The sequence below is a fragment of the Pseudophryne corroboree genome, chromosome 1 (genome assembly GCF_028390025.1).
Source record: "Pseudophryne corroboree isolate aPseCor3 chromosome 1, aPseCor3.hap2, whole genome shotgun sequence".
NCBI lineage: Eukaryota > Metazoa > Chordata > Amphibia > Anura > Myobatrachidae > Pseudophryne > Pseudophryne corroboree.
In genome coordinates, this window is record NC_086444.1 from 427,254,151 (window position 1) to 427,267,386 (window position 13,236).

The 13,236-nt window shown below is 46.7% G+C and overlaps 1 protein-coding gene across 7 annotated transcripts in view; it reads left to right on the plus strand.

Moving 5' to 3' along the window:
- The window catches only part of LOC134890326 (telomerase protein component 1-like), a 262,589-nt gene that overhangs the window by 58,625 nt on the left and 190,728 nt on the right, over nucleotides 1-13,236 (plus strand). For all 7 annotated transcript variants that reach the window (XM_063913448.1, XM_063913445.1, XM_063913451.1 and 4 more), the window contains exons 4-5: nucleotides 1,993-2,127; nucleotides 2,877-3,038. In XM_063913448.1, the coding sequence (XP_063769518.1) occupies nucleotides 1,993-2,127; nucleotides 2,877-3,038 (297 nt within the window). The remainder of the gene's footprint in view (nucleotides 1-1,992; nucleotides 2,128-2,876; nucleotides 3,039-13,236) is intronic.

Consider the following 13,236-nt stretch of genomic DNA (forward strand, 5'->3'; position numbering starts at 1 on the left):
ATCTCTCCTCTCGATAAACATTCTGGAATTGCGGGCAGTGTTCAATGCTTTGACTCTTGCCCTGCCTCTGATACAGAACAGGCCTGTTCAAGTACAATCAGACAACGCCACCACGGTGGCTTACATAAATCATCAAGGCGGCACTCGAAGTGAAGTCTTCATCCAGAAGTCTTTCAACTCCCAGTGGACAGGTGGGGCCTACCAGATGTTGACCTGATGGCGTCTCAACACAATCACAAAGTTCCGGTCTTTGGATCAAGGACAAGGGACCGTCAAGCAGCGTTCGTGGATGCACTGGCAATTCCATGGAACTTTCGGCTGCCCTACGTGTTCCCTCCAGTGTCACTCCTACCCAGGGTACTACGGAAGTTCAAGCAAGAAGGATGAATACTGCTTCTAGTCTCTCCACGTGGCCCCGACGGCATTGGTTCTCAGACCTGCAGGATCTATCGATAGCCCAGACCTCCTCATTCAGGGCCCTTGTGTCTACCCGGACCTGGCCAGGCTGGCTGTGATGGCATGGCTCTTGAAGCTTCACTCCTGAAGGCCAAAGGATTTTCCGAGGCGGTTATCCAAACTATGCTAAAGGCCCGCAAACCGGCTTCTGCACAGATTTATTATAGGGTCTGGAATTCTTACTTTACCTGGTGTGCTGCTAAGAATTACGATGCTTACAAGTTTAGTACTTCCAGACTTTTGGCTTTTTTGCAACAAGGCCTAGATTTAGGACTTCGTCTGCCCTCCCTCAAGGTTCACATATCTGCCTTGTCAGTGTGGTTTCAGGGGAAAATTGGGTCTATTCCTGACGTTCATACATTCACTCAGGGTGTACTGCGGATTCAACCCTATGTCCCATCTGTGGCTACATGGGATCTGTCTGTTGTCCTGAATCCCCTGCAAGAGTCTCCATTTGAACCTCTTGAGTCAGTGGACCGTAAATGGCTCACAGCCAAGGTCTTGTTTCTGCTGGCTATTGCCTCAGCTAGGAGGGTGTCCTGTCTTCCACCCTTTCTGATATTCCATCGTGACCGGGCAGTTCTGAGAACTCACCCAGGTTACTTACCTAAAGTGGTGTCATCTTTTTACCTTAACCAAGAGATTGTGGTTCCGGCCTTCATCTCTTCTGATTTGTCCTCCAAAGAGCGGTCTTTGGACGTGGTAAGGGCTCTCCGTGTTTATGTGGAGAGGACTGCCTCTATCAGGAGGTCAGAAACCCTTTTTGTACTTTTTGGTTTCCACAAACGTGGCTGGCCTGCGAATAAGCCATGGCCATATGGATTAGAATGGTGATTGCACAAGCTTATGCGCAGGCCGGGCTCCCGGCTGCTGCTGCTATTAAGGCCCATTCTACTCAGTCTGTTGGACCTTCTTGGCCAGCCCGCCGTGGCGCGTCCGCATAACAGTTGTGCAAGGTGGCTACGTGGTCCTCAGTGAACACGTTCATTAGATTCTATGCCTTAGATACTTCCGCCTCCTTTGGACGCCGTGTTCTCATACCCGCTAAGGTGCGTTCCCTCCCTTGAGGAAATGCTTTAGGACATCACAATGTTTTCCCTGTGGAACACAGTGTAACTCGCTTCAGAAAAGGAGATTTATGGTAGACTTACCATGGTTAAATCTCTTTCTGCAAGGTACACTGGGTTCCACAGGGCGCCCACCCTGACTCACATAGCTTCTTTGGGTTTGTATGGCATTAGCCGCTGGTCCCTTCTCCTGTCGTGAGAACGTGGTTCTATGTGACTAACATCTGCCTTCTCTTTTACCTGCTTCTACATTGGACTGGTTAACTAAAACTGAGCTCACAGTGCCTGGAGGCGGGGTTATATAGAGGAGGCCCCGCAATGCATTCTGTGACAGTCTAAAGCTCTAGCCTGTTGGTGCCTCTGGATCAAGATCCATCTCTACACCCCGAGGTATTCCCTGTGGAACCCAGTATACCTCGCAGAAAGAGATTTAACCATGATAAGTCTACCATAAATCTCCTTATTCCAGATGGCTTTAGTTTCTGCTGTTTGCTGCTCACTGGTGAATTCGCCTAAATTTTCGGATCCTGCAGACTTGACCCGTTCTGACATTCTGTCTTTGTGTAGAGACCTAGCAGATTTGGATCCGGAGTTTGTGCTAAAGGTGAAATTACTTGTTTTACCATTTACTGAGCTTTAGAAAGATTTCAGAAATTTCAAGTGAATAACACAATCCCTGGTAACTGCACAATGGGGGTAATTCCAAGTTGATTGCAGCAGGAAATTTTTTAGCAGTTGGGCAAAACCATGTGCACTGCAGGGGGGGCAGATATAACATGTGCAGAGAGAGTTAGATTTGGGTGGGTTATTTTGTTTCTGTGCAGGGTAAATACTGGCTGCTTTATTTTTACACTGCAATTTAGATTGCAGATTGAACACACCACACCCAAATCTAACTCTCTCTGCACATGTTATATCTGCCTCCCCTGCAGTGCACATGGTTTTACCCAACTGCTAACAAACTTGAAGCTGCAATCAACTTGGAATTACCCCCAATAACTGTTCAGTTGGGTTCAGTATGGATGACTGGTTGACGGGATGCCGGTTGTCAATATCCCAACACCGGCATCCCACCCTCCAGAATGCAAGCAGCGGAATGAGCGCTAAGAGTCCCCTTGCGGGCTCGGTTTTCCCACCCTATAGCTGTCGTGGACAGTGGGAATAGCCCTGTTGCGCGGGGACTCCGGCTGCTGGCCTTGTCGGCTGTTGGGATTCTGGTGTCGGTATCCTGACCACCAGGATCCTGACAGCTGTTAAATGAAACTCATCCTGTTCAGTTTGCTGTTTCCCTTGTCATATGTTATGATCCTGTGGCTTACTGTCTTTCACATTGTAACTCTTTGGCCTCTGCAGGTTGCTCTTTACACTCGCCAGGAGCTCAATATTCGCACTACTGCTAATTTTTTACTGGCTGTGTGTGCACTACTGCCTGCTTGTCGTCCACACCTGCGCAGATACCTGTGCCCGTCTGTCCAGCTACCAAGTGACTGGATGGAGGTACCACGCTTTTATCAGGTAACTCTTCATAAGAAAATCTGTTCATCTTCTTTACGGTTTGCTGTGTCTTGAATGAGCCCATTTTACAAGAAACCAGTTGTTAATGGGGTCAAGGCTTTTGTCTTAAAATACAAATTCATTAATAATAATAATAATAATAATAATAATATAATATTTGTAATAATAAGATGACATTCAGCAAGTGACTGCTCTACATTTCTTTTACGAGACCCTGCCCCAAAGAGCAGCACAGCTCCCTCACAAGAGCAACACTCCAATATTAGCATACATTTATTAGCTGGTTGGGGGAAAGCACTTGTGAGGACTGAAGGTTATGGGAAGTTAATGAAACTGACAACCCTAAAGATAACCAGCAAATGATTTACAGAATACAAGTAATATAGCTATCATTATCTCTGTACTTCAATAATCAGAATTCATAAATAAATCTTAGTTTCTCTGTGTACCATTACGTATGCATGGCCGGCTCTACCATTAAGACAACTTTAGGCGGCTGCCTAGGGGCGCCGGCCCCTGGAGGGTGCCACGGAATTCATCTAGCAAAAAACTGAAGGCTGTATCTGAGCAGTATGCAGACTCCTCCATTTACACTGCGCTGACTGCTTCTGCAGGTCTCATCAGGTGCAGGTGCTGCTCTCAGGCTGTACCACATAATATCTCAGCGCTTCCTCCGTGCTGACGTGTAACATCAACTCATGGAAGGTGGCTCCCGAGGTTCACCCACACAGTCCTGATGCACCTCCTCCATGCCCCCAGTGTCGCTGTAATGCTGCTGCTGGTAGTGTCTTAGTTAATGTTATACCCCATAGTAGTGCCCTGGTTACCCCAATTCACATTGACATACAATGTCCTCAGTTCATTTTATGCCACAATATAGTGCCTCCACTTCATATTGTGCCACACTACAGTGTCTCAGTCCATATTATGCCACATTACAGTGTCCCAGTTCATATTATGTTTCACAAAAATATACCAAAGAAAGGTAGACAAGAACTCTCCTAAAATGGGGCACTCAAAAGTGTTCTAATGCGTGTGCAACAACATAGGATCAAAAAAAGGGAGAAAAAAGAAAATAATATAATAAGACTTAACTTATATTAAAGATCAAAAATTAAAATTGCTTGGAGATTATACTCTCTTCATCTAAAAAGGCGAAATATAGACACAATACAACATGTAACAGATTAAAAGGTACAGGTGATTTGTAAACTCCAACGGGCCTTAGCCCTATCAATAAGGGAGAGTCAATTTATGAATGAGACTCAAATAACAATAAGTCAAGACCTTATGGCGTGTTTCGTTGTTCTGCTGCCTCGTATGTGCTACAGCATTATATACGTGGTGATAGACCCTTACTTGTGCCAGTCTCTAGAGTCACAGACGGTGCCGGAGCATCCACGGAGAGTGTCTCATTCACTTCTGCTTTTGGTTGATGACACTGCGGTCAGCGCAGCCAATGAGAGAGCTACTGACACTCTACCTGCTCTGGTGTTGAAAAAATAGGATGAACTGATAAAGGATGACAATACGCTCTTAAATTAGAGAAATACAGAAAGTATAGAAGGCAAGACTGTGCAGCAAATTTCGTGGTTCTGCTGCCACGCATGTGCTATTGCATTATATGCGTGTTGAGAGACCATTACTCATGCTAGTCTATGGAAATACAGACTGTGCCAGGACAATATGCAATGTGTCTCATTCACCTCCAACACTGGCTGATGATACTACGATCAGTGCAGCCAGTTTGGGGGTTACTGACACTATATGCTGTTCTGGTGTTGAAAGAGACAGAAGGCACTGTTGAATTCAGTACAAAAAAAGAGGGATATCACATCGGCTCACTTTTCATATACGTGCTGCGTCATTCACAGCACCTCAACCTCATCTTAATACACAATGTGAGGAGAATTTGTCCCTTTAACTTGTGCCCTCTAATGCCACATAGTAGCTGGTCTCTAAAGAAAGTGTGCTTTATTACAATATTTCACTTGTTTGCAACATCTGTTGCCATCTAAAACACATTATCCACAATAAAGATCAGCATATAATATTTATCACAGAGAAAGTAAATTTCTCTCAACAACCATCATAAATAAAGCTAAGGTTTTGTTTTCTATATACACAAATTAATGATTCATCATAGTTGTAAACTTTTACATAATTAAACGATGATTATAATGCAACATGCTGATTGTATTATTCCGTTAGCCTCCTATCTTATACTTCTAAATTCTTATTGCTATATAAACAAATATAGTCATTCATCCAAGAAACAGCAATGAGTTTTTTATATATCCTGACTGTGAAGCACGGTAGATACACGTATAAATGCCAGGTGGTCTGTTGCCCCTGGCAACAGTGGTCAAAAAAACTTGTGTTTTATATCATATCCCTGGACACAGAGGAAATGTACAGAATTAATCCCTCTAGACATATCATTATTGAAAAGACCCAGGTTTTTTACTTTTTGTGCATAATCAAAACCTTTTACATAATAAAATAACGATCTAGTCAAGGAGGGTACTGACAATTATATCCAACCTGCCTCCTATCACAATATTTCAGGATTCTCACTGCTGTGTTACACAAATAGAGTCATTCATAAAAAAAAGGGACATGGTGAAATTAGGCTGTGAAACATTCTAGGCACATATGCAACCTTAAATGGCCTATCACCCCTGGCAACAATTATCATAGTAATCAGTATTTCTCTGACGTCCTAAGTGGATGCTGGGACTCCGTAAGGACCATGGGGAATAGCGGCTCCGCAGGAGACTGGGCACAACTAAAGAAAGCTTTAGGACTACCTGGTGTGCACTGGCTCCTCCCTCTATGACCCTCCTCCAGACCTCAGTTATAATTTTGTGCCCGGCTGAGCTGGATGCACACTAGGGGCTCTCCTGAGCTCTTAGAAAAAGAAAGTTTATTTTAGGTTTTTTATTTTCAGTGAGATCTGCTGGCAACAGACTCACTGCTACGAGGGACTAAGGGGAGAGAAGCGAACCTACCTGCTTGCAGCTAGCTTGGGCTTCTAGGCTACTGGACACCATTAGCTCCAGAGGGATCGAACACAGGCCCAGCCTCGGTCGTCCGGTCCCGGAGCCGCGCCGCCGTCCCCCTTACAGAGCCAGAAGCAAGAAGAGGGTCCTGGAAATCGGCGGCAGAAGACTTCGGTCTTCATCAAGGTAGCGCACAGCACTGCAGCTGTGCGCCATTGCTTCCCATGCACACCTCACACTCCGGTCACTGATGGGTGCAGGGCGCTGGGGGGGGGGGGGGGGGGGCGCCCTGGGCTGCAATATTGAGTACCTTGGCTGGCAAATAACACATAATATAGTCATAGAGACTATATATGTGTAAAATACCCCTGCCAGATATACATAGAAAAAAGCGTGAGAAGTCCGCCGAAAAAGGGGCGGGGCTATCTCCCTCAGCACACTGGCGCCATATTCCCTCACAGCTCCGCTGGAAGGATCGCTCCCAGGCTCTCCCCTGCAGTTTCCAGACTACATAGGGTAAAAAAGAGAGGGGGGCACTAAATTTAGGCGCAATATTGTGTATACAAGCAGCTATTGGGAAAAATCACTCAGTTATAGTGTTAATCCCTGTGTTATATAGCGCTGTTGGTGTGTGCTGGCATACTCTCTCTCTGTCTCCCCAAAGGGCTTTGTGGGGTCCGGTCCTCAGTCAGAGCATTCCCTGTGTGTGTGCGGTGTGTCGGTACGGCTGTGTCGACATGTTTGATGAGGAGGCTTATGAGGAGGCGGAGCAGGTGCCGATAAATGTGATGTCACCCCCTGAGGGGCCGACACCTGAGTGGATGGACTTGTGGAAGGAATTACGTGAAAGTGTCAACTCCTTGCATAAAAGGTTTGACGACATAGCAGATGTGGGACAGCCGGCTTCTCAGCTTGTGCCTGCCCAGCTGTCTCAAAAGCCATCAGGGGCTCTAAAACGCCCGCTACCTCAGATGGCGGACACAGATGTCGACACGGATACTGAATCCAGTGTCGACGACGATGAGACTAATGTACATTCCAATAGGACCACACGTTACATGATTGCGGCAATGAAAAATGTGTTGCACATTTCTGATATTACCCCAGGAACCACAAAAAAGGGTATTATGTTTGGGGAGAAAAAACTACCAGTGGTTTTCCCCCCATCTGATGAATTAAATGAAGTGTGTGAAGAAGCTTGGGCTTCCCCCGATAAGAAACTAGTAATTTCTAAAAGGTTACTAATGGCGTACCCTTTCCCGCCAGAGGATAGGTCACGTTGGGAAACATCCCCTAGGGTGGATAAAGAGCTCACACGTCTGTCAAAGAAGGTGGCACTACCGTCTCCGGACACGGCCGCCCTAAAGGAGCCTGCTGATAGAAAGCAGGCGGCTATCCTGAAGTCTGTATATACACACTCAGGTATTATACTGAGACCAGCTATTGCTTCAGCATGGATGTGCAGTGCTGCAGCTGCGTGGTCAGATTCCCTGTCAGAAAATATTGATACCCTAGACAGGGACACTATATTGCTAACCATAGAGCATATAAAAGACGCAGTCTTATACATGAGAGATGCACAGAGGGATATTTGCCGGCTGGCATCTTAAATAAGTGTAATGTCCATTTCTGCCAGGAGAGGATTATGGAGTCGGCAGTGGACGGGTGATGCAGATTCTAAAAGGCACATGGAAGTTTTGCCTTATAAGGGTGAGGAGTTGTTTGGGGATGGTCTCTCGGACCTCGTTTCCACAGCGACAGCTGGGAAGTCAGCATTTTTACCCCATGTTCCCTCACAGCCAAAGAAAGCACCGTATTATCAAGTACAGTCCTTTCGGCCCCAGAAAGGCAAGCGGGTTAAAGGCGCGTCCTTTCTGCCCAGAGGCAGAGGTAGAGGGAAAAAGCTGCAGCATACAGCCAGTTCCCAGGAACAAAATTCCTACCCCGCTTCCTCTAAGTCCACCGCATGACGCTGGGGCTCCACAGGCGGAGCCGGGTACGGTGGGGGCCCGTCTCAAGAACTTCAGCAATCAGTGGGCTCGCTCACGGGTGGATCCCTGGATTCTTCAAGTGGTATCTCAGGGGTACAAGCTGGAATTCGAGACGTCTCCCCCTCGCCGTTTCCTCAAATCTGCCTTGCCAACAACTCCCTCAGACAGGGAGGCAGTGCTAGAGGCAATTCACAAGCTGTATTCCCAGCAGGTGATAGTCAAGGTGCCCCTCCTTCAACAAGGACGGGGTTACTATTCCACAATGTTTGTGGTACCGAAACCGGACGGTTCGGTGAGACCCATTTTAATTTTGAAATCTTTGAACACTTATATAAAAAAATTCAACTTCAAGATGGAATCGCTCAGGGCGGTTATTTCAAGCCTGGACGAGGGGGATTACATGGTATCACTGGACATCAAGGATGCTTACCTGCATGTCCCCATTTACCATCCTCACCAGGAGTACCTCAGATTTGTGGTACAGGATTGTCATTACCAATTCCAGACGTTGCCGTTTGGTCTGTCCACGGCACCGAGGGTATTTACCAAGGTAATGGCCGAAATCATGATACTCCTTCGAAAAAAGGGAGTTTTAATTATCCCGTACTTGGACGATCTCCTGATAAAGGCGAGGTCCAGGGAGCAGTTGTTGGTCGGGGTAGCACTATCTCGGGAGGTGCTACAACAGCACGGTTGGATTCTAAATATTCCAAAGTCACAGCTGGTCCCTACGACACGTCTACTGTTCCTGGGGATGGTGCTGGACACAGAACAGTAAAAAGTGTTTCTCCCGGAGGAGAAAGTCAGGGAGCTGTCATCTCTAGTCAGAGGCCTCCTGAAACCAAAACAGGTGTCGGTGCATCACTGCACGCGAGTCCTGGGAAAAATGGTAGCTTCCTACGAAGCAATTCCATTCGGCAGGTTCCATGCAAGGACTTTTCAGTGGGACCTGTTGGACAATTGGTCCGGATCGCATCTTCAGATGCATCGGCTGATAACCCTGTCTCCAAGGACCAGGGTGTCTCTGCTGTGGTGGCTGCAGAGTGCTCATCTGCAAGAGGGCCGCAGATTCGGCATACAGGACTGGGTCTTGGTGACCACGGATGCCAGCCTTCAAGGCTGGGGGGCAGTCACACAGGGAAGAAACTTCCAAGGACTATGGTCAAGTCAGGAGACTTCCCTACACATAAATATTCTGGAACTGAGGGCCATTTACAATGCCCTAAGTCAGGCAAGACCCCTGCTTCAAAACCAGCCGGTACTGATCCAGTCAGACAACATCACGGCAGTCGCCCATGTAAACCGACAGGGCGGCACAAGAAGCAGGATGGCGATGGCAGAAGCCACAAGGATTCTCCGATGGGCGGAAAATCACGTGTTAGCACTGTCAGCAGTGTTCATTCCGGGAGTGGACAACTGGGAAGCAGACTTCCTCAGCAGGCACGACCTCCACCCGGGAGAGTGGGGACTTCATCCAGAAGTCTTCCAGCTGATTGTAAACCGTTGGGAACGGCCACAGGTGGACATGATGGCGTCCCGCCTAAACAAAAAGCTAGAAAGATATTGCGCCAGGTCGAGAGACCCTCAGGCAATAGCTGTGGACACCGTGGGTGTTCCAGTCGGTTTATGTGTTCCCTCCTCTTCCTCTCATACCCAAGGTACTGAGGATAATAAGGAAAAGAGGAGTAAGAACTATACTTATTGTTCCGGATTGGCCAAGAAGAGCTTGGTACCCGGAACTTCAGGAAATGATCTCAGAGGACCCATGGCCTCTGCCGCTCAGACAGGACCTGCTGCAGCAGGGGCCCTGTCTGTTCCAAGACTTACCGCGGCTGCGTTTGACGGCATGGCGGTTGAACGCCGGATCCTGAAGGAAAAGGTCATTCCGGAGGAAATCATCCCTACGCTGATTAAAGCTAGGAAAGAAGTGACCGCAAACCATTATCACCGCATATGGCGAAAATATGTTGCGTGGTGTGAGGCCAGGAAGGCCCCAACGGAGGAATTTCAGCTGGGCCGTTTTCTGCACTTCCTACAGTCAGGGGTGACTATGGGCCTAAAATTGGGTTCCATTAAGGTCCAGATTTCGGCTTTATCGATTTTCTTCCAGAAAGAACTGGCTTCCCTACCTGAAGTTCAGACATTTGTTAAGGGAGTGCTGCATATTCAGCCCCCTTTTGTGCCTCCAGTGGCACCTTGGGATCTCAACGTGGTGTTGGATTTTCTAAAGTCACATTGGTTTGAGCCACTTAAAACCGTGGAATTAAAATATCTCATGTGGAAAGTGGTCATGCTGTTGGCCTTGGCTTCGGCCAGGCGTGTGTCAGAATTGGCGGCTTTGTCATGTAAAAGCCCTCATCTGATTTTCCATATGGATAGGGCAGAATTGAGGACTCGTCCCCAGTTTCTCCCTAAGGTGGTATCAGCCTTTCATTTGAACCAACCTATTGTGGTGCCTGCGGCTACTAAAGACTTGGAGGATTCCAAGTTGTTGGACGTAGTCAGGGCCCTGAAAATTTATGTTTCCAGGACAGCTGGTGTCAGGAAAACTGACTCGCTATTTATCCTGTATGCACCCAACAAGCTGGGTGCTCCTGCTTCAAAGCAGACTATTGCTCGCTGGATCTGTAGTACGATTCAGCTTGCACATTCTGCGGCTGGACTGCCGCATCCTAGACCAGTGAAAGCCCATTCCACGAGGAAGGTGGGCTCTTCTTGGGCGGCTGCCCGAGGGGTCTCGGCTTTACAACTTTGCCGAGCAGCTACTTGGTCGGGGTCAAACACATTTGCTAAATTCTACAAGTTTGATACCCTGGCTGAGGAGGACCTCGAGTTTGCTCATTCGGTGCTGCAGAGTCATCCGCACTCTCCCGCCCGTTTGGGAGCTTTGGTATAATCCCCATGGTCCTTACGGAGTCCCAGCATCCACTTAGGACGTCAGAGAAAATAAGATTTTACTCACCGGTAAATCTATTTCTCGTAGTCCGTAGTGGATGCTGGGCGCCCATCCCAAGTGCGGATTGTCTGCAATACTTGTATATAGTTATTGTTTAACTAAAGGGTTATTGTTGAGCCATCTGTTGAGAGGCTCAGTTATATTTCATACTGTTAACTGGGTATAGTATCACGAGTTATACGGTGTGATTGGTGTGGCTGGTATGAGTCTTACCCGGGATTCAAAATCCTTCCTTATTGTGTCAGCTCTTCCGGGCACAGTATCCTAACTGAGGTCTGGAGGAGGGTCATAGAGGGAGGAGCCAGTGCACACCAGGTAGTCCTAAAGCTTTCTTTAGTTGTGCCCAGTCTCCTGCGGAGCCGCTATTCCCCATGGTCCTTACGGAGTCCCAGCATCCACTACGGACTACGAGAAATAGATTTACCGGTGAGTAAAATCTTATTTTTTGTATCATGAACCTGGGTATACACGGGCCGTGCATGTTAAAGCATATGGTTCGTTATAGCGTCAGGCTGTCAGATGCCTTTAGCTGGAGGCTTCACAGTTAAAAGTATTCTATGTCATACAACCTGTACCGGGGGGCAGCCCGCCTTGCGCACTCAGCGGGGCACCCGCAACGCTCCTTCCTTTAACGTACGTTTCGCCTGGTGGCTGTTTCGCATGGAAGCTGTTCCCCCCTTTGTGAACAAGCCACCAGGCGAAATGTATTTGAAAATTGAGCCGATGTGAGATCCCTCTTTTTTGTACTGAATTCAGTGCCTTCTGTCTCTTTCAACACCAGAACAGCATAGTGTCAGTAACCCCCAAACTGGCTGCACTGATCGTAGTATCATCAGCCAGTGTTGGAGGCGAATGAGACACATTGCATATTGTCCTGGCACAGTCTGTATTTCCATAGACTAGCATCAGTAATGGTCTCTCAACACGCATATAATGCAATAGCACATGCGTGGCAACAGAACCACGAAATTTGCTGCACAGTCTTGCCTTCTATACTTTCTGTATTTCTCTAGTTTAAGAGCGTATTGTCATCCTTTATCAGTTCATCCTTTTTTTTCAACACCAGAGCAGGTAGATTGTCAATAGCTCTCTCATTGGCTGCGCTGACCACAGTGTCATCAACCAAAAGCAGAAGTGAATGAGACACTCTCCGTGGATGCTCCGGCACTGTCTGTGACTCTAGAGACTGGCACAAGTAAGGGTCTCTCACCACGTATATAATGCTGTAGCATATACGAGGCAGCAGAACAACGAAACACGCCATAAGGTCTTGACTTATTGTTATTTGAGTCTCATTCATAAATTGACTCTCCCTTATTGATAGGGTTAAGGCCCGTTGGAGTTTACAAATCACCTGTACCTTTTAATCTGTTACGTGTTGTATTGTGTCTATATTTCGCCTTTTTAGATGAAGAGAGTATAATCTCCAAGCAATTTTAATTTTTGATCTTTAATAAAAGTTAAGTCTTATTATATTATTTTCTTTTTTCTCCCTTTTTTTGATCCTATGTTGTTGCACACGCATTAGAACACTTTTGAGTGCCCCATTTTAGGAGAGTTCTTGTCTACCTTTCTTTGGTATATTTTTGTGAAACAGTTTAACTTAACTCTCAGGGAGCACCCCCCGTGTCTCTAATAAATATAAAAGCACAAAAGTGCATGATGTATGAAATTGGGGTATAAGTGTCACTTATACAGTGATTGTCCTTTGATCTCTAGTCATTTTGTTTGGGTTCGCTTTTAGGTCTGTGCGTACAACATTTTTCTTTCCAGTTCATATTATGCCACACTATAGAGCCTCTACTTCATATTGTGCCACATTACAAGTGTCCCAGTTCATATTATGTAACATTATAATGCCCTCCAGTTCATTTTCTACCACATTCCAATGAGTAGGTCCAGGGACATAACTAGATGAATTGTAGGCCCCAAGGTTAAAGATTGTAAGGACCCCTATGTACCACCTAATGGTGAAAAATATATATAACACATGTAACTGTGACAGGAAAGGTGGCCCCTCTCAGCTCTGGGCCCATATCAGCTGCACTGCCTGCACCTATGGTAGCTACGCCCTTGCTCATCCCAGCTAGCTTAAACGCATAGGCAGAAAGAATGGTCGTCACTCAAGGATTTGAAAGTAAAAAGTAATGTTTACAATATGTTTACAGTATACTTTTTCACTTAAAAAGTATTTCTCTAACGTCCTAGTGGATGCTGGGGACTCCGTCAGGACCATGGGGAATAGCGGC